At 51.5% G+C, this 20,190-nt stretch overlaps 2 protein-coding genes and 1 long non-coding RNA gene across 9 annotated transcripts in view; 1 reads left to right on the top strand and 2 right to left on the bottom strand.

Moving 5' to 3' along the window:
• The first annotated feature begins 1,026 nt into the window (after positions 1-1,026).
• AMH (anti-Mullerian hormone) lies at positions 1,027-9,157 on the top strand. The gene is made up of 5 exons (XM_072601476.1): positions 1,027-1,901; positions 5,258-5,427; positions 6,212-6,311; positions 6,475-6,652; positions 6,905-9,157. The coding sequence occupies exons 1-5, from the start codon at positions 1,316-1,318 to the stop codon at positions 7,776-7,778; spliced, it is 1,908 nt and encodes a 635-aa protein (XP_072457577.1). The 5' UTR covers positions 1,027-1,315; the 3' UTR covers positions 7,779-9,157.
• On the bottom strand, positions 3,867-6,212 carry LOC140499708 (uncharacterized). The gene is made up of 2 exons (XR_011965516.1): positions 5,822-6,212; positions 3,867-5,460 (listed from the first exon to the last, which is right to left on the bottom strand). It is a non-coding gene; the product is annotated as an uncharacterized lncRNA (long non-coding RNA).
• The window catches only part of JSRP1 (junctional sarcoplasmic reticulum protein 1), a 95,425-nt gene continuing 83,129 nt past the window's right edge, over positions 7,895-20,190 (bottom strand). For 5 of the 7 annotated variants that reach the window (XM_072601481.1, XM_072601484.1, XM_072601483.1 and 2 more), the window contains 6 exons: positions 18,331-18,540; positions 14,751-14,797; positions 11,991-12,171; positions 11,511-11,693; positions 10,659-10,753; positions 7,895-10,047 (listed from right to left, as the gene is read on the bottom strand). In XM_072601481.1, coding sequence (XP_072457582.1) covers positions 9,523-10,047; positions 10,659-10,753; positions 11,511-11,693; positions 11,991-12,171; positions 14,751-14,797; positions 18,331-18,448 — 1,149 coding nt within the window. In that variant the 5' untranslated portion in view covers positions 18,449-18,540 and the 3' untranslated portion in view covers positions 7,895-9,522. The remainder of the gene's footprint in view (positions 10,048-10,658; positions 10,754-11,510; positions 11,694-11,990; positions 12,172-14,750; positions 14,798-18,330; positions 18,541-20,190) is intronic. The other 2 variants (XM_072601487.1, XM_072601488.1) reach the window with 1 other exon arrangement.

Here is a 20,190-nt window from a genome sequence, read left to right as displayed (position 1 = left end):
CCTTATTACCCACTTTACCCCTAGGCACTGCTTAGCCCTGTGTCACTCATCATGATGGCGGCACCTTTGTGAACTAAGACCGCAGCTCCGAGCAGCCCTACCTTGATCGATGGATAGTCAGTGACTCACAAAAGCAGCGTGGGCTCTTGGGATTTCTGGTTTCCCAAAGCAATCTAAAAGGATGCAGTGGTTTGGTTATTAGAGGGAGCAGGTTCAAATCCCATCTTGGATGCCCACTCCCTGCGTGGCTTCAGGCCCCATGAAATGAGAGGTTGGACCAGAATCCCCGGCTTTGATCCTGCCTTCTACAGAAGGCCTTTCTATGACCCATTCTTTCCTCCTCCCATTTGTACTATGTGCACCTGGTATGGGGCACTCTCATTACAGTGAGGCAACTTATTCTTGGGTACCCCTAGGGCCTTGCATGGTGCCTACCATAGAGCATACCCAATTAATGTACAATGGCTGACCGGGTTCACAAATCTAGAGCTTGAAGTAGCCCACTTTTTATGGATGAGGACACAGGCCCAGGGAGAGTGAGTGACTCACCCTTGGTCATCTCGGTTGTGAGCGTCTGAGGCGACTGGACACCCCTGTCTCTGACCCAAGAGCCAGTACTTCTCTCCCTGCCACAAAGCTGTTGGTTTGTCTTTAAGGCCTCTTCCAGCTCTCTTGTTTCTCCATTAACTGTCCCTAGGAGAGGTTGAAAAAAGCCGATTGCCCAGCTTGTCCAAAGCAAGGCTTCTAGCTATTTTGTGTCCCTTGTACACCCATAGTTGGCCTTTGGTGAGAACTGACCAATGCACACAGCCCAGGGATAAGGCTCTAGCTTCCTAGTCCCCAGTGGAGTTCCACAGAGACCAGGTCACCAGGATTTGCCCCCTACACACCTTTCCTTCCTCCAGTCCCTCTGCCATGGGTGCAGCTGCCTCCTCCCCACACTGTCTGTCCCCCAGTCTTTCTAAACTGTACACTCCCAGCTCAGATTCTCACTCACATTTCTTAAAAAATCAGTCAAGGACAGTATTTTGACAAATCTGGTCAACAGCTTGAAATTCATATCACTTGTAAGAAGCAAGATACCCAGCCAAAAATAGAACAGAAAGAACCCTTTGAAAGGGCCTCCCCTCACTTTTACACTGTTGGTCTCCAGGGTCCCAAAGGATGTGCTCTGCATTGTCAATTCAAGGTCACCTCCGTTGGGAAGAGATAATCATCCTTCCCTCCCTCATAAACAGTCTGGAGAAGGCATTTCTGCCACCTTAGTCTCATAAAAGCCCCAGTTAGCCAAAGGCTCGGTCACAGTCAGCCCAAGATGAAGGGCTCACTTGTGGGTTTGCTCCTGCTCCTGTCAGTGATGTTTGCTGTGCTGAGGGGAGAGACCCCCATGAAGGAGCAATCAGATGCCAACACCAAACTACTACCAACTCTGTCCAAGAGCCTGGCGGCCCAGGACCAGAGGAGGGAGAGGTCAGACAAGCTGCCGGGGCTTCCTGATTCAGATGGATCTTCATCCTTAAGGAGCCAAAAGACCCCTGGGAGTGAAGTCCACCTCCCTTGGCCCTCATTTGCCTCGGACAGTGGCACTTCAGATCTATGGACTGGGCCCAAGTCCCATCCTTGGCCCCTGGGAGGCCTAAAAAACCCAGTGTGCTGGGTGAAAGTAGGCAGGGGTGGGGATGGGGCCTCAGATCCCCTCCAGGTGGTGGGGGCTCTGCGTGGTTATGAGAGGGGCTTTGTGGAAGCACTGAGACAGGCCCGCTGGGACAAGCAGGACCTGGCCACCTTTGGGATCTGCCCCCCAGGGGGCACAGGAGTTGCTCACCTCTCTCTGCAGCATTTGGGGGAACGACTGGTGGAGCCAGGCGGGCAGAGTCTCGTGGTTCTACATCTAGAAGAAGGTAGGTGTGCCATGTGCAAGCATGTCCTTAGGGGCAAGGCTGGAGGACATTTTAGGCGTGGTGGGGAGTGATCCCTAGTCTGCAACCAGCCTCGGAGGCTCCTTCTAAAAAGCATTTTGTATTCTTAGGTCCTAGTGAAGGGGGTGATCCAGGATACTTGGATCCCAGAAAGAGGAATAGCAGTCTCTTACAGCTTAGAGGGTTCTTCTAGCTAGTGGCAGTGGTGTTCTCTTGGTTCTCTGGTCTAGAGAATGCTTGGGATTTGGAATCAGAGGACTCGGGTTTGATTCTGGTTCTAGTATGTCTGCTGCCCCTTTCTGGGCCTGTTTCATCTTCATCCTTTGTATTTAAAAAAAAACAAAAACAGTAGGGGATGAGACTAGCCCCACATCCTATGAACTAGCGATTCATGGTTGACTTTGTTCATTGTCTACGAGAGCCAAGGGATCTCCAAGTTTCTAAGACTCCGGGCTTTAGAATGGATTTAACAGGCCTTGGGTGGGTGGGGCAGGGAGGATAGCTAGAGTTAAGTTCTGGGCTCCAAGCCCAACATGTAGCATGCCAGGGCAGCCTGCCCAGGGAGTTGACCAGCTAGACTTTGTCCAGGGCTGGTCTAGGGCTGATCTCTCTTCCTCAGTAAACCCCAGATATTGTCTTTGAGGGCAAGGGCTAGATTCTTTTTGGTTTTGTTTTTATATTTTATTTCTTTTCAGTGTTTTACAATCACTACCATATAACTTAGATTATTTTTCTCCTCCCTCCCCAAGACAGCATACAATTTTATATAGGTTCTATACATACATTCCTATTAAATACATTTTCACTATAGTCATGTTGTGTAGTAGAATTGAAGTGAGTGGGAAAAATTATATAACAAACCAAAATGTAATACAAAAGAAAATGATCTGCTACAAACTGCAATTGAATCCCAAAGTTCTTTCTCTGGGGATGGAAGACATTTTGCCTTAAAAGACCATTGGGAATTTTTTTTAAGTGCAAGGGCTAGATTCTTAACCTGAAGTCTGTGGATAGATTTCAGTGAACTGTGAACTTAGATGGAGGGGGGAAAATGACATCTTTATTTTTGCTCACCTCTAAATGAAATTTAATATAAAGAAAACATTCTCAGGAGGGGTTCATAGGCTTTACCATGCTGCCTGAGTAAGCAGGCCAATTTTAAGGATGCTGCAAGGGGAGGCAAGCCCCCATACAGCCTGGGCTCTGGACAGTAACCCTGGGCTAGTTTAGCAGAGGAAGGAGACTGGTTTGTCTAAGATCGTGGAAACACTAGCTGAGTTATGAGGTTCAAGTCAGGCTCCACATTCTGAAACTGGGAGCAGGCTCTCCCAGCCCTATACAAAGTCACCATTCTGAATGGTGAGGTCCCAGGGAACTTTTGTGTCTTCTCTGCTCTCAGTTCTAGCCTTTCCAGAACTGGAAAGGAGCTCAGAGGCCCCTTAGTTCACTCCTTTCTCGAGGAAGCTGAAGCCCCCAGAGGAAAGAGACCTGTGCTCTTAGAAAAGACCCAGATAATAAATACAAAATGGAGAAGGGAATGACACCTGCAATTTCATTGACAGGTGATATTCTCATCCTTTGCCAAAACACATTGGCACCATCTCTGCAACTTGTCTGTGAGTGACTTGCTCAGGGTGTCACAGTCACTGGGTGGGACTTAAACCTGGGTCTTCCTGGTTCTGAGGCATGCTTGCTGTCCACAAGACCATGCTCAGTACAGCAGAATGTGGTGTTTTTTTAACCCCCTGGACTGGGCGTTAGCATTTGTGCCCAGCCCTAACCCCTTCCCCAGTACCACGTGGGTGGCCTGGATGAATGGTAGAGAGGGGGCTTTGGGTAAATCCACAAAGCAGGTAATTGAAGGCTGGGTCTTTTATCTGGTCCTTACAATTGTGGTTTGGGATTTGTTTGTTGTTTTAGGGGCAACAGATCTGTGACAGGACAGAATTTTTTAAAAAATTAAATATATAATTTATTTTCACTTTACAACATTCACTTCCACAAGATTTTGAACTCCAAATATTGTCCCCATCTCTCCCCACCCCCTACACCAAGACAACATGCACCCCATCCACCCCTTCCCCCCAATCTGCGGGACAAAATTTTTATCCCCATGGTTTAAATACAGACTTTAAAACTCAGGTCTACTGATTTGTCCAAGGTCACTAGTAAATATGAGACAAACCCAAGTCCAAGACTTTACCCCCTGAGCCTCTCTGGAGCTGGGAGGTGGGAAGTGAGGTGAGGGATGGGGCTGCCTGGTCTTCAAAGGCCAGGAGACCCTTCATCTTCTGTCTAGTGATCCCCGAGGTCTGCTCTAGGGCATGCACTGGGGAGGGAGGAGAAGGGAAGAGACCTTTCTTCCCCCCACCCTCCAGCCAATGTCATCAGTTCTATGTGCTGGGACACATTCCTGGCCTCTCTGACCACTGGTAGGGTTGGCCGGGAGACTGGGCTCTGAGCGTCCAACCCAGGGGAAAGCTAGAGGCAGCCGAGAGCTCAAAGGGACGGGACCCTCCTTGGAGAAACAACCATGTGCATCTTTCCTGAGGCAGCGTCAGTACAGTCTTGTTCTCTGATCCTGTTCCCTATTTCCCTATCTATAAAAGAGGAAGGGTGTGCGTGCCCCTTGCTCTTCACCACTGGGAGCTGCTGACAAGGTGTAGGAGAAGCTACACTTCCCAGGGTCAGGAGCTGTGGGGTGTAGTGGGGAAAGAGCATTGAATTTTTAGTTCCTGAAGCCCAGCTCTCCTCCGGTTACCACCTATGTGACCTGGGACAAGCTGTTTAGTTAGCCTGACTGGGCTTCATCTGTAAAACGGGAAAGTTAAATTGGACCCCTTCCAATCCTAAAACCCTATCAGCCTAAAATATGTATGGACCATCAAGGGGAAAAGATGAAACTAAAAGGAATCACAATTCTTCAAGGGACAGAGGCTCAAGTCACAGACAGAGCTAGAAGAGACCTTAGAGATCATCTAGGCTAACCCCCCTCATTTTACAGATGGGGAAACTGAGACCTATGTGCTGAAGCTCACAGGAGATAGTAAAGGGGCATATCTGGAATTTGAACCAAGGGTCTCTAACTCCCCCGATTCCAAATCCACCACATCCTGGGATCATCTTAGAGGTTCCCCCTCCCTCTTCCTGATAGGGCTTGAGTCATCCTAATGACTGGCCTTTTGCTGGGAAGCCTGTGGGGTCCAGAAAGGGTGAGATGGGCCCTTATAGTTCCAGCAGGAGAGAGTCCCAGGGGGGGTGCTTCTTTCTCCCTCCCCCCAACCCCAGGGTGCTCCCCCTCCCCGCACCCTTCCCTCACTCCTGCCCGTGTCCTGCAGTAAGGTGGGAGCCGGAGCTGAGCCTGAGGTTCCAGGAGCCCCCTCCAGCACTGCAGGGAGCAGTGCCCCCTGAGCTGGTCCTGCTGGTGTTGTACCCCGGGCGTGGGAGAGGCGGAGTCTGGCCTAGGCAGGGGTTCCAGGTCACTGGAGCCGGACTGCAACCTCACCAGGTACAGACTGAGGGGTTGGGAAGGGATGCGAGCCTGGAGTGAGAATGATAGACAAAGGGCTGGCCATTTTGTCTTTGGAACCCACTGGGGGCACCCTAGCTGTCAGAGATGAACTTCCTCACCCCTTAATGTACATTTGAATAGATGACTGCCTTTCTTGGGAGCCAGACTTGGGGCAGAGATTTTGAAGAGCTATCCTGCCTTGATGGACAAGTGCACTCAAGCACTTTCATGCCATTCGAGGGATGGGGGGTGGGTCCAGCACCCCAACTCTGCCTGGAAGGCAGCTTAGCCAAGTCCCGAAGCGCCTGAGTCTTAGACTCGCCCCCTTGAGTCCCAGTCCATCTATCCAAGGGAAGAGAGCCCTAGGCCAGGGTGGTTCCCAGAATCTCACCTTCCAGCCAGGCTGAGGCTGCAGCTCTGAGGGGATTGGATAGGCCTGCCCCCTTTATCGCCCCCAGGCAGCATCCATCATGTTAGAGGGATGAGCGGGGAGGCTGGGGAGAGGGATATGACAGCTCTGCCCAGAGGGAAAGCTGGATCTGTGATGCAGCACTGTCCAGAGGTGAAACGTGCTGGTTCTGAGGGTCACTGGAGGTCTTCCTTTGCTGTAGACGACTGTTCAAGTGTGGATTGGACTAGGTAGGGGTCCTCTGAGGTCCCTTCCACATCTGAGATGCTAAGTTTTCTTTGGGCCTAAGGTGGTGGGGCTAGGGGTTGGCTGACTGAGCAGGCAGTCCATTTTCTCCCTGCCCCTGCACCTCAATTTCCCCTGTTTCTGCAGAGCCTCTGCCTCTCCTTGGACACCCAGTACCTCGTCCTGGCCGTGGATGGGATGGCTGGTGATGGGCTCTCCCTTGCTTTGCTGCCCCAGGGTAGAGCTGGTATGGAGGTTCAGAATCTGGGGGAGCAACTGACCAAGGGTCTGGGAGGCTTTCAGTCCGGGATGGGGCTGGGGTGGAGCCAGGTGGGCCCCAGGGAGGAGGGGGGAGAGCTGGGGGAAACAGGATACCTGACCCCAGACTGCATCCCCATGTGCTGCTGTAGGCCCCTCTCTGGCCATCCCAGAACTCCAGGTTCTGCTCTTTGGTCTGGACCACAAGTGCTTCACCAAGATGACTCCAGTCCTACTCTTGCTGCAGGGGCACAGTGTGGGGGCTAAGCCCAAGCCCAGACCTCTCCCGGCAGAGGGCCGGCTCGATACAGCACCATACCCGCTGCCCAGGTGTGCAGGGGAGTGGGCAAGCCTGGGGCCCTTTCCCTTCTCCCTGGACTGGGGAAGGAGAGTTGAGACACCAGGGGAGGGGTGGCTTGTTTCCCTGAGCCATAATGGGGTCACAGAAGGGCAAGGTATGAGTCCAGAGGTGGGGAACCTGTGACCTAGAGGGCTACATTTGGCCTAAGGGGTCCCACCCTCTCCTGGAAGCTAGAGAACTGCCCCCCTCCCACCCAGCCTTGCATTTTTCCCTGCCCACAGGCCATCCCCCCAGCCACCTGCCACAGCACCCTCTCCAAGTTCCACAGACCCATTCCTGGAGACCCTGACCCGCCTGGTCCGAGGAGTCCTGGGTCCTCCTTCTAGCCCCCCGCCACTGCGCCTGGCCTTGGAACCCGAGGCCCTGGAGGCCCTCCCACACCGAGTTTTCAACCTCTCGGACCCTGCCACCCTGGAGCAGTTGGTAGAGTCAGAGGATCCGCTGTTGCTCCTGTTTCCTGCAGGAAGCCCAGCCCTTCTAGAAGGCCTGGCAGAACAGTGGCAGGCCTGGGAGGGTCCAGCCCAGCACTTGGCTGGCAAGCTACAGTCTGTGGCAAAGGAGCTGCTAGATATGCCTGCCCTGCAGCCCCACGCTGAGCTCCTGCACCAACTCCTGGCCCTCTGCCCAGTCCTGACCAACAGCAATGGCAGCGGCCAGGCAGAGGCCCCAACCCCTGCCAGCCAGCTCCGGGCCCTGCTGCTGCTGAAGGCCCTGCAGAGCCTTAAGGCTGAGTGGCGAGAGCGGAGGAAGGCTTCCCGGGCCCTCCGGAGTGCCAGGCTCGGAGGGGACAGTTCGTGCCGGCTTCAGGAGCTGAGTGTGGACCTACGGGCTGAGCAATCTGTCCTCATCCCTGAGACTTACATGGCCAACAACTGCCAGGGCCCCTGCCACTGGCCCCAGTCTGACCGAAGTCCCAACTACAACAACCATGTGGTGCTGCTGCTGAAGATGCAGGAGAGGGGGGAGCCTCTGGGACGCTCTCCCTGCTGCGTGCCCACCACCTATGCTGGCAAGACTCTCATCAGTCTCTCTGAAGAGGGCCTGAGTGCCCGCCTCATGCCCAACATGGTAGCTACAGAGTGTGGCTGCCGGTAGGCTCGGCTTGCCTCTTTACCCTCCCTTGTGTCCTCCCCAGCACCAGTCAAGCCCTGGCAACCTGACACTGATGCCTCTACAACATCCGGCCCATCCCAACCTAGCTCTGGCAAGGGGCCTCCCTGCCCCCACTGTCCACACCTGACCCATCAGCCTGACTGGAACCTCTCTCTAGATTCTGGACAGGTTGCCCCTCCCCGCCATTGGTCCAGCCGGATCCTCACAGTAGCCCCAGAGGTAGGGAGGTTCCCAGCATCATCTCTGCAGGCACTGGTTCCCTGACAGCCCTCTCTACAGCCCCCTTGGTGATAGTCAGGCCAGGGCTTCTCCCCTCCCCCACCTCTTTCCATTCTCTCAAACCCCTTCCATACCCCCCCGACCCAACTACTGAACCTATATAGGCAGGGAATGAGAGCCCTGGGAAGGGAGATGGGAAGGGGTGGAGTTGCAGCTATCCCAGTCTTTTCCATGGGCACTGGGGTGGGCATGAGGGCAGCCCAGGGCACTAGTGTCAGTGGAGAGAGGTGGGATTGGGCACAGAGCTGGTCGGAGGTGTGCTGATCTTTGTGCTGAGGAAGCATCCAGCCCAGCCCTGGCACAGAGAGGCTTGGTGACTGAGGAGCCCAAGCCCTGCCCCATATTTATCCTGACCAATGGCAACATTGTCCAGTAAAGTACAGAATTTGGCTGATGGCCGTGTACACTCAAGGGGTAGGAGAGGAGGAGGCGCCAAGCTCTGGGGGGGCACAGCTGACAGTTTTGTGGTCTGTGGTCACTCTTTCTGCTTCTCCCTCCTAGGCTGGGTGGTCTGGCCAACTGTGGGGATGGAACTCGAACCTATCACTCTTCCCTTGTTGCTCCCTCCCTTCTCCCACTCCCAGCATGTCCCTGTCCCTCCCTTGAGAAACTCCCCCAACAGGGAAATAGAGTCCTTCATTGTCCCCCATCACCGGAGCGCCTGGAGGACCCTGTAGTCCCACTCTCAAAGGCAAAGAAGGAGGTTCCCAGATCTTGAGAGCCATCTCCTAGTCCCAGGGGCCTGGCCATGGGGCCTTAGAGCTGATCTTAGAGGTTTGGTTCCCATCCCTCCTTCCCTCCTTCTCTCCCAAGTGTTTTCTTTAAGGTGGAGAAACAGACAACCTGTGTAGTCCGAGCCCTGACTGTCCAGATGGTTGTGACCTCTGGGGCTCTCTCCCAGGACCCCAGGCAGGGGCAGAAGCAGTGAGGTGTCTCAGTGCTCCCAATCAGGCCCAGATCTGGGGTGGTGGAAGGGGTTAAGATGGCACTTGTATGCTCAGACATAATCCTGCAACAGAAGAAGCATTGAATGATGGTGTTTATTTTTGAATATTCGCTTTAATAAACTCAAATCAGGTGTACCTGGAAGTCTCCCTACCCTGGGAGGTTGGATGAGGGGGATGGGGGAGCGGGATCCGGGTCCATCCCTGTCCACCCCCCAGAGAGGAAAGTACACAGCCACCTGTACATCTGGCTGGGCCCTGCCCCTGGGCATAGCCATGACTGAGGGGGAGTCAGACCTCATTTTCTAGAAGGGGAAGATGAGGTTCACAGAAGGGTCTTGCTCAAGTCACACAGAGAGTAACTGGCAGAGCCAGGATTTGAACTTGGGCGGCTGCACACATCACAGGGAGCCAGGATGGGATGGCCAGGCCGCACAGGGGGGGCCAGACTGCAGTACAGTGCCAGCAGGCTGGTGCCCTGTGGGAGCCAGAGACGGGCCTCCTCAATCCCTCCGCTTCCCTTCGCGGTGCTTCTGTTTGGGAAAGAACCTGTGCCTGTCCTCGTGCCCTCCACGGCTCCCATGCTCTTCTCTCTTGCCCCTGGGTTCCCGGGACTTCCTGGAGTCCTCCCGCTTGCCAGGGTGCCTGTGCTCCCGCTCCCAGGGCCTGCGTGGAGCCTCCTCAGCCTGTTCCCGACGTGGCCGCAGCCCATGGCCACCCTCCTTCCTTTCCCTCTCCTCTCGGAAACCCTTTTTGTTTCGGGCCTTTTCCTCCTTTTTGGGCAGCGCTGCCCAGGACGGCTTCTCTGGCCTGGCTGCCTTGGAACTGGGTGGGGGGTCCTGAGGCAGGACAGAGGCTTCTGGGGCCGGGGCGGAGCTCAGCTTCTCCTGGGCTTCCTGGCCCTCTGCAGCCCGCTCTTTGGATGGGGCCTCCGAGATTACTGTAGTCTCCCTTCTCTCTTTCACTGAGGGTGTGGGCCCTGGAGCTGTGGCTGGTGCTGACACTTTAGCCCAGTCCCTGGGCTTGGGCTGTTTAAAGAACACAGACTTTGGCTGAGCTAATGGCAAGAGCAGCGGGCAGGGGGCAGCCTCATGGGGTTGGGCTGGAGACAGGGGTCAGGAAATGTCCTGGCCACCTCATACCTTAGAAGGCCATGGGAGGGTCACCCTTGTGTGGAGCAGGTGAAAGGTCAAGGTGGCCCAGGGGCCCAGGGCTTTATTGGGCTTGAAGGAGAGAAGCCAACTTCATCTTGGAAGTGTGGCTGGGTCAGGCAGCTTGCCTCCGCACCCAGGAGCTGAAGCCACCGGAGCCAAGATGGGGGCATCACCTCCCCACTGGCAAAGCCCTCTGGCCCAAGAGGAGGGGCTGCTACAGAGGGGCTCCTCAGCTCCAACCCTCCTGGTCTCTTGCTCTGGGGGCCAGTGGAGGGAACAAAGCAGCCCCCTGAAGGTTCAGACTTGGAGGGGCATAAACTTTAGAGCCTGAAGGCCCCTCAGTGACCTCTAGTTTTGACATGAGAAAACTAGCACTCAAGGGTTGGGTGATTCGCCTAGAACCACTTAGTTAGAAAATGGTGAAGCTGACCTCTGAACCCAGAACTTCCAGTTCTGAACTGAAGTCTCTTTCCCCCACTCCTCACCAGCTTGGGTCCACTGTCCCTCGGGGTGCCACTGCCTGGCCAAGCCCACAGGCCAGGGGTAGCCTCAGTGCCATCCTCCTCACCATCAATGACATCTGAGGAAGGAGAAGCAGACAGGTCAGTCGGAGCCTGGGCCTGGGTCCTGGCCTTCCTACATCAGCCATCCCATGCCACTCCCAAGGGACAGAGGTCTCTCAGGGTTTATCCAACCAGTTCAAAGCAGAGCCAGAGGAGAGAACTCCAGAAGGGTCAGGTGTCCTAAGGCCATGAGACCTCAACTTGTCACCCAAATCCAGCGAAGGTCTGTTTATTCCAGCTTTGGACTGACCCTCAGACTCCCAGCCCCTAACTTACTCTTGCTACTCAGGGGCCCCCACTCATGGCAGCCACCCCAGCGCTGGCAATGCCATGAGAAGTGGGATCCCCCCCAACTCCTGGGCTATCCCTTTAACGACTTTTGCTCTTTACCAATCCAAGGAGGGGAGGCTGATGATCTGGGGTAGGTTCCAACCCTCCCCACACACAGCCCCTCCAAGGCTTCCCATATAAGGCCCACCCTTTGTACTGAGTCTGTCTCTTAGACCCCCTTGTGACCTCCAGAGTTCCCCCTTCCCCCTCCAGTCAGTTCCTGCCAGGCTTTATCTTGGGAATGGGGTTGGGTTAGGGAGCTCAGGGTGAGAAGCCGCCTCCCCCACCTTCAGGAACCACCTTGGAGGGGCCAAGGTGGGCCAAACCCAATCCACCTGGACACCATTTAGTGTCAGGAGGTGGGAGCACATGCTGGAAAGCGTCCCATCTTGCCCAGGATGCCCTCTATGTGAGGCCTGTGGGCCGTCATAGGGCCCCGCTTACCCTGGAACACCTGGAAGGCCATACTGAGGACAGCCACAACTGAGGCCAGTGCCAGGCACTTGTTGAGGGTGATCTCTCCCCAGGGCAGCTCATCACTCACAGGCCCCAGGGTCCGTGGCTGTGCCTTTACCTGGGGTTGGGACTGGGCCTTGGTTTTCTTCCTAGCTGGGGCACTCTTAGGAGCTGGGAAACCAACAAGCAGGAGTTAGACAGTCGGGAGCAGCTGGCAAAGATCTTAGGGACGAACTGTCCAGCTCCCTCACTTTATAGATGCAGAAACTGAAGCTGAGTGCAGTTATGACTTGTTCAGGGTCACACAGCTAAGTATCTAAGGCAAGAGTTGAACCCAGGTCTTCCCAACTCCCACCCAGTGAGGCAATTAAAGCCAAGACCAGACCTGAGACTTGACCAGGCCCCCAACTTTGCTTTTCAGAGGGGCAGGGTCTCTGGCTCTGCCCAGCCTGCCGCCTTGGGCCTCACCTGCCGCCTTGGGCTCTGCCCGCCGCCTTGGGCTTGGCCTGCTGCCTGGGGCCTCACCTGCCGCTGTCTTCCCTCTATCCTTTCCTGAGCCGACCTGGTCTGCTGAGTGCTCCATCAGCCTCGAGGACCTCAGGACACTTTTCCCAATCTGAATCTCGGCCTGCTCCTCCTCAGCCAGCTCCTAGCCCAGAAAGAAAAAGGTGGCAAAAAAGGCAATAAGAGGAATCACAAGCTGATAACTGGCATTTTCCCAGTTTGAAGGTTTGCAAGATGACCTTCGACCCTTTACAGAGGTTATATTTCAGTCCTAGTCAATAAACATTCATAAAGTGCTTACTATGTGCCAGGCACAAATATGAAAAACACAGGCAGTCCCTGTCCCTCAGGGAGACAACACACAGAAGGCTGGAAAGCTGGGGAGGAACAGGGAGAATGGGGGAGAAGGCAGTGAGTGAGGGCAGCCCCATGGGAATGGAGGAGGTGGCTCAGGAGGCCGAAGCTGTGCTCCAACCCCAGGAGAGAGGGAATGGGTGAGGCGAGAACAATCTCACTGGATCTCCCAGAGGCACTATGTCTTCTCCATTTTAGAGGTGAGAAAAACTGAGGCCCAGACAGGTTAAATGATTTGGCCATGATCCTAAATATCTGGGGCAGCATCTGAACCCAAGTCTGCATTCTCTCTGGTCCTGAGACCTGCGCCCATAGTGAGCTCCCAGAACCCAGGTTAGGGAGACAGCCTCAGGACCCAGACCCAGAGCAGCAGAGTCCTGGGGACTGAATTCACCACAGAACAGGGTGCCTCAGGCCCCATCTCCCTCTGGATTCCTGCCAAGGCCCATCTGCTGCCCTGGGAAGGTTCTGGTTCTGAGACTGGCTCCCAGGTCCCGGCCTGACTCCCCACCCCAGGGCCTTTTGAACAGTTTCCCAGCCTCCTATTTCTGGGGGCTTCTCTTGCTTCAAGAACAGTGACATTCTTCCCTGACAGCTGATCCTGGCCCTGAGGAACCTCATTAAGGAAACCTGGTGTTCCAAACCTACTGGCCTAGACCCCATTTGCTTCTTACCCAAGGCCCTTGGGATTAGCCCAGCCCTGGGGGTAAATGGCCACAGCCTTCAGGTGGGATACTCAATTTTTTCCAGCATCATCGAGCTCCTGTAGGTAAGGGTCACAGGGAATTAGGAGTCCTTCTGTGAGGCTGGGTTAAGCAGCCCTTTCACAGAATCACAGAAGAAAGGGTTTTTAGAGTTGGCAGGGGTCACGGGGACCCTCTGTCTCACACCCAGCAAAGGAATAACCTTTATCACCATAACCTACAAGGCTTCAGCCATCCTCTGCTTGAGGATGTCCATCCAGGGGAAGCCCATTGTCCAGCTAGTTTACTGCATTTTGGGACAGCTCCTCCCGACCTGATAGATGGGGAAACTGAGGCCCAAGGAGAAAAGCAGACTCCTAATTCCTGGTAACAGGCCTTTTCTGCACTCTGAAGTTGCCCTTCCTCACTGCATTACTCAGGGACTTGGGAGAAGACCCATGTATTAGTGACCGTTACTGCGCACCAGGCATTGCACTAACGGCTTTATAGATTTTATCTCTTTGGACTCTCACAACAGCCCTGGGAGGCAGCTGCTCTTCTTGTCCCTAGTTGTACAATGGAGAAACTGAGGCAGGCAGAGGTGAAGTGACTTGCCCAGTGTACCGCAGCTAGTACGTTTGAGGCTGGATTTGAACTCAGGTCTTTCTGACTCAAGGCCCAGTGTTCCAGTCACTGAGCTGCCAGCTGCCCACATGTTGCCCATTACAACGGCTAAAAATGGTTTCTTCCCTTTTTTTTTTTTTTTTTAACCAGGCCTGCGATTTCACTGGGGATAAGTGAGGAAACCACGTTGTCCTGGAGCCCTGAGACAATGTGTCCAAGGCCCAGATCTCCTTGACTCCAAAGCCAGTTTTCTGTCCTCCACCCTGCCTCTCCTCGTGAGGATAACAGTCTGCACTGACTCAGTGCTTTTTGGTTGTTGTTGTTCTAGAAAAGGGAAACTGAGGCCCAAAGTGAGGAAAGGACTTGCACAAGATAATATAGCGATGTTGGGAACTGGTCCTGTGACTCCACATTCAGTACAGCGTCCTATGCACAGACAGTCCATCATGCCCCATCTGAGTCCCTGGGTTCTCATGGGACACTTGGGATTTCTGCCTGGAACACCCAGTTCTTTGTTCCATTCAATTCTGCAAGCATTTATGAAGCAGCTGCTGCATGGAAGGCTTAGGGCCCCTACCTTCAAGGAAGCTGAGCTCCTTTCTAGGACACACCAAGTAAACATTAGTAATTTGAGGGGACGGAGAGCTGAATCCTAGGGGAAGGGCTTGGAGGAGGAGCTGACAGAGATTCTAAGAGGTGGAGGGAGGAGAGAAGGGCATTCCAAGAGTGGGGCACAGCCTGGGCAAAGGCACACAGGCAGGAAGTGGAATGCCAAGCAAGTAGGGCCAGTTTGACTGGTATAGAGTCTAGCTAAAGGAGAGTCACATGGAGTAAATCTGGAAAAGGAATCTGGAGCCAGGAGGCACAAAGCTTTCAGGGCCAAGCTAAGGGTCCCTTCTAGTCCCTGATGCTGCGAGGGCAGGGGAGGGGCATGGATTGGACCTCTACTTTGGCTGCTCCAGCCAGGCTAGTGCCCTCTCGGATCTGAGGGCACTGCAATAAACCCACACAGTCTGGCTTTTGTCTCCTCCTCATCCAGAAGACCCTTCCCTGAGCTACATACCTGCTCCTGGCTGCTCAACTCTTCTCTACTTTCTGCCTTCTCACCACCTAGGGAGGATAAAGATCTGGGTTAAACTGAGATAAGGACACTGCACAGCAAGACTGCCTACCACCCAGGCCCGGGCTGGCCCCCTGCACCCTCCTCTCTGTGCCCCATCTCCCCTTTCTTCATTCCACATTCAAGAATTGCCCTAGTCCAAGGACCAACAAAACCCCATTCTTGACATAAAAAAGGGCAGCTGTCTGCCCACCTCATGGCCTGAGGCTGGTGACAAAGAGAAGTGAGGTCAAAGGCTGGAAAGAGTCTGGAGGCTAGATTGTAGAGGGCCTTGAATGCCAAGTCCTAAACAGCAGATGGTTCAAGTGGAGATTTAACGACATGGCCTCAGGGGAATGCGCCCTACTAGATGGGGGACTCTAATCCTCACTACTTCTCAAATCTCTCCAAAACAGGAAGTATTCAAAGGAGATAAAGCAAGTCCAGCTACTTCCATGGGTTAGGACACCATGGACCCCAACAAGGTAAAAACCTGATGAACTAACAGCAGAGAAGACTAATCCCTGACCTCCTAATGGGCACCACACTCTGGTAGGACTGCACTCACAGACCCACAGTGCAACTCAACTCTATCCCCTTAGCCACAGTCCCTTCCCCCAAACCCCCCAATCTCTCAGAAAACCAAAAGGCAGAAGCTTGCTCTGGCTGGGACTACAGTGCTCCATATTGCAATGATACTTAGCTAGAGAAGAGATGAACAGGGAGGGGGCAGGTTGCCAGAGTAGGCATGGATCCCCCAGGTCTGAAGCAAAGGCTCCAGCATCTAGCTGGGGTCAGTCCCATCCCCCCCACTTAAATCAGGCAGAGACTGAGCCTGGTGAAACATGAATCACCAAGAATTAGAGGGAACTGAGATTGTTTGGAGGTCCAGCCCTGAGTGAAACCACAATCACAGAAGGAAGAATCAGAAAGTGAGTAGTAGGGGAATATTCAGACAAAAAAACCTAAAATTACCAAAACTCTCAGAAGGGAGAAAATGATGTTGAAGACCTTGAGCATAAGCAGATAAACCAATAGGGAAGATATTGATAACAAAAAGTAATATGGCCTCCAGATCAGGTAAAAGAGTTCAGGCATCTATGAATAAATGTTGTAAGACAAAGGAAAATGAAGAGATACCTGGTGAGGCAGTGGAGTCCCAAGAAAGCACAGAACCACAGCAGGATGTTTCCAAATGGTTTTGAAAGAGAATCAAGGAATCTGAAAGCAAAACTTATGACCTGCACAGAAGAATAACTGGCAGAATAGAAAAACTTGAAATTGTGGTCATACCAAAGAAAGAAGAGAGAGAATAACTGATTGGAGATACAAATACACAGAAGTGAAGGAGGATCTTCATGATGAGAGGCAGAGAACAATAACTTTCAAAGGAAACGATCTCCACACAAGCAAAACAGATTGATCTCAAAGACAGGATGCACAGAATCTATGTAAGGGGTTTGAAACCATACTACAAACTCCAAGACACAGGGAGGTTAAATTTAGTAATGACTGACAAACAACCAGGCCTTCAAACAGAAAGGAAAGGAAAAGTGATTCCACAAGACTACTTGGCACCCACCAGAAACCTCAGGAGGGAACGGAATGATGCGTTCTGAAGAGCAGCTCACAGCAACCTGAGCCTAACTCACCATTAATGAAAAAAAAGGATGTTCAATAAAAAAGAAGCATTTGAAGCAGATCTAAACCAGAATTACCTGCTCTTCAAACACCCCAGACAACAGAAATACAAGAAAGGTAAACAAATATAGCAACCAAGGACTAAAAGTGAACCATAGAAAGACCACTAAGAGGTTTCTTTCTAAAAGTACAAGAGGAGACAAGGGGGAAAACAGATGTCCAAAAGGTGGAGAAATAGGTCTGAAACATTATGAACTATATTTCCTAACGCTCAGCCTTCAAGCGAATCAGTGGTTTTGTGGGGCTAAATTAGAATGGGAGGATGCAAAAAGGGGAGAGGGGAGAAATAAGATAGAGGGAACAATGAAGTCAGAGATCCTCCAGGGCAATGGTGAGGAGGCAAAGGAAAGGATCAAAACAGAGAAAGAAAGGGGGAAATCTTGTTTCAGTAGTGGGATAGGGTACCATGGATGAACACTATGCTGGAGGAGGAGAAAAGAGGGGGATCTTAGAGTGGGTTTGATCTGGGTTGAATTTGCAGATATCTAGTCCTTAGAGACCACTTATCCTACCTCAGTCTAAGGGGATCAGAGCCCCTGGGGACCACTCACAAACTCCGGGAAGAGTGGAGAGTCAGAGTTATTGGAAACCAAAAATGTGATAAAGGTTCATAATGAACTGCACCATCAGAGACATAGGAAAATCTCTACTGTGGGGTAATATGGTTACTAACACCTGCAGGAACTGGTATTTCTAAGAATGAGGCACAATTTGAAAAGGGGACCAGACTGGGGGCAAGATGCACAAGGCGATAACAGAGAAACTTGGCTGTTGTCCAGCCATGTCTGACTCTTCGTGATTCCATTTAGGGTTTTCCAGGCAAAGACACTGGGCAGCTTTGCCAATTCCTTCTCCAGCTCATTTTATAGATGAGGAACAAAGGTAAACAGGCTGAAGTGATTTGCCCAGGGTCACACACTTAATAAGTGTCTGAAACCAGTGAACTTGGATCTTCCTGACTTCAGGCTCTATCCACTTTGCCACCTAGATGCCCTATAGAAACCGTTTAGAAGACAGCAAATAGGTATATTTAGAAACTTTAAGTTCATGAAGAATACCGAAACTAAAGAAGGACTAAACAAGTGGAAGGGCTTTGATATTAATCAAAGAATATTAGTCTTTGTGGGCAAGATGCATAATGCTGAGGATGAGGGGAAAATAGCTTTTTCAGAAAAAGGCACAGAAAATGAAATTTTAAAAACTAATGAACAAAAAAAGTTGAAGTGGGGCGAAGGGAGGTTTTTCTTAACTGAGAATTATTACTTAACTGAGAGAGGGGAAACGGGAAGAATTAAATAATTAGGAAAAAGGACTAATAAGTAAAACTAAAACTAAAGAGGCGTGAGAAATGGAGGAGGAGAGGATGGGACTTGAGAGTGAATAGGAGAGAGCTGGTAGAAATGGAATTGCTTTGAAACAGATTAAACTAAAGTAACCAAAGAGACAACGTAGGATGTTTACAGAGAGAGAGTGGGGAAAATCCTAATACAGAAAAATTGCAATATTAGAGACAAATGGAAGAAAATATTAACCTCTTGTCACTTTAAATTAACACTCTTATCACTTAGCACTTTTGAATGGACTAAATGATCCAATAAAATGAAAGAGTGCCTGATTGATTAACTTGACAACTCTAAGGTCCCATCCAAAAAGCAGGTGCCAAAAAACTATGATGGAGAGAAGATTCCAGCATGTTTCTCTGATTTAAGAAAGGAATTGTGGCATGATTCAACATAGCAGGGAGCTCAGAATATGGCTTCACTAACAAACACTTTTTAGGAACGAGTCTTTGATATCAAATAACAGCCCTACACCAATATGAACACCCCAAGGATCCAGGTACCTTTTGCGTCTTCCTCCTGAGATTCATTCCTGGATCTCTCCATTGACATGGTCAGCTCCTCAATGGTCTCAGGGCAGCCCAGACCCCTGTCCAGCATCTCAAGGTTTCCTGTTGCCATGTTGAGGCCAGATTCCTCCAAAAGCAGGAATTGGTGGCTCAGAGGGGCATCACACGCTTCTCACACAGACTCTTTCTTGTAAGGAAAGTTGGCTGTAGACAGAGAATACTAGTTCAGTAACAAAATGGGATTTTATTTTTAAAAAGTGAAATTTATATACAAATTTTTTAGGAACCTTTTTTCTGAGTAAAGAATAATCTCAAGGCTATATCAGAACAGGATATCAAAGAGGGGAGGTGGGGCTTTAGAACACAAGATGTCAGGGCTGGGAGGGCCCTTAGGACACAGAATAACTTGAATAGATTGCATTTATATTATACTCTAAGGTCTGCAAAGGACTTTACGTATATTGTTTCATTTTACTCTCACCAACAACCCTGAGAGCTAGGTCAATTATTATCCCCATTCTACAGGTGAGGAAAGGTCAAGGGACTTTCCCAAGGTCACACGGTTATTAAGTGCATGAGACCAGATTTGAACTCAGGTGAAATGTTATATATACAGTTAGACAAAGCCTATTGATTCTGCTAACCTGATTTTTTTAATCTTTCCTTTAATGTCTTTTTTCTTTTTTACAAAGGATGGCTTGCTGAGTAGTAGAGAGATGTATTTCGAAACAAACGTGATAAAACAACAAAAGGTCATTAAAAACAACATATTTTTAAAACCTGAGGGCCATATTGGGTGATCTCTAAAGAGGTCCCTCCCAGGGCCAGTATCCTATGACTATGGACAGTTCAGCCCTGAAACTGACCACATGAACCTTGTCATCTACCTCCCTCCAAAGGAGAAGGGAAGTAGTGGGGTTTCTGACTTGTGGGTAGATAACACGTCATGTGCCAAATACAGAGTGCCTCGCACCACTGCCCTGGAGGGGGCAGTAACCCACACCACTCCTCAGCCCTGGAGGGTCGTTCACCAAGAATTTTCCCTTCAACCTGCTCCCATGGGGGCTTAGAAAGATGTCAATCCTGAGGGAAAAGGACTCCCAGGGTAGAAAGGATCAGAAACTGAGTTGCCAGTGAAAGGAGAGATAAGAGGAGCATTAAGGCTCCTATTTCTCTGGGCCAAAAAGTCAGCACATCACCAGAGTGTTCTCAGGCAGTGATAATGATGCCTTGTGCTAGGCCCGCCCTTCTCTCCTTTTGAGGAGGGCTTTCCTAGCCTACATCTCATTTCATTACAGGAGGTAGAGACAGGGATTCCAAAAAACAGCAGAATTGCCCTCCCTGTTCTCTCCCTCCAGGCCCCAGAATACTGGACTCAGGATCAGGAGCCCTGGCTCAGCCTCTTACAATCCGTGAGACCTTGCCCAAGTCCCTTCCCTGTTCTGAGCCATAGTTTTCTTACCTGTAAAATGAGAGGACGGGATTAGAGGTTCTCTCAGGTTCTTCCTGCTCTAAATCCTTAGCTCTTAAGTTGCGATCTAGAATGAGAAGCTGCTAATAATCCTCATTCTCCTGACTTCCCTGAGCCTTGAAGGTCAAATGTGACAAAAAGGGGAAGCAAGTAGGCTAGGTATTCCCATTTTACAGATGAGGATCTGTGAGGCCAGGAGAGGGAAAAGAGCCTGCTAGCCATCCCACAGCAGGTCAGTGATTGCCAGACCAGGCTCTTCCCATTCTTCCAGACCACTTCTCCCAACAAGGAGTTTTAGGCAAAGATCAAATTGCAGGGTCACCAGGGGCCAGCTCAGAGCTACTACCTTGGCTGATGCCAAGCTCAGGTGTCCAACAATGCCC

This window comes from Notamacropus eugenii, chromosome 4, assembly GCF_028372415.1.
Source record: "Notamacropus eugenii isolate mMacEug1 chromosome 4, mMacEug1.pri_v2, whole genome shotgun sequence".
NCBI lineage: Eukaryota > Metazoa > Chordata > Mammalia > Diprotodontia > Macropodidae > Notamacropus > Notamacropus eugenii.
The sequence above is the reverse complement of the archived record's forward strand: the minus strand, read 5'-3'. Positions and strand labels throughout refer to the sequence as shown.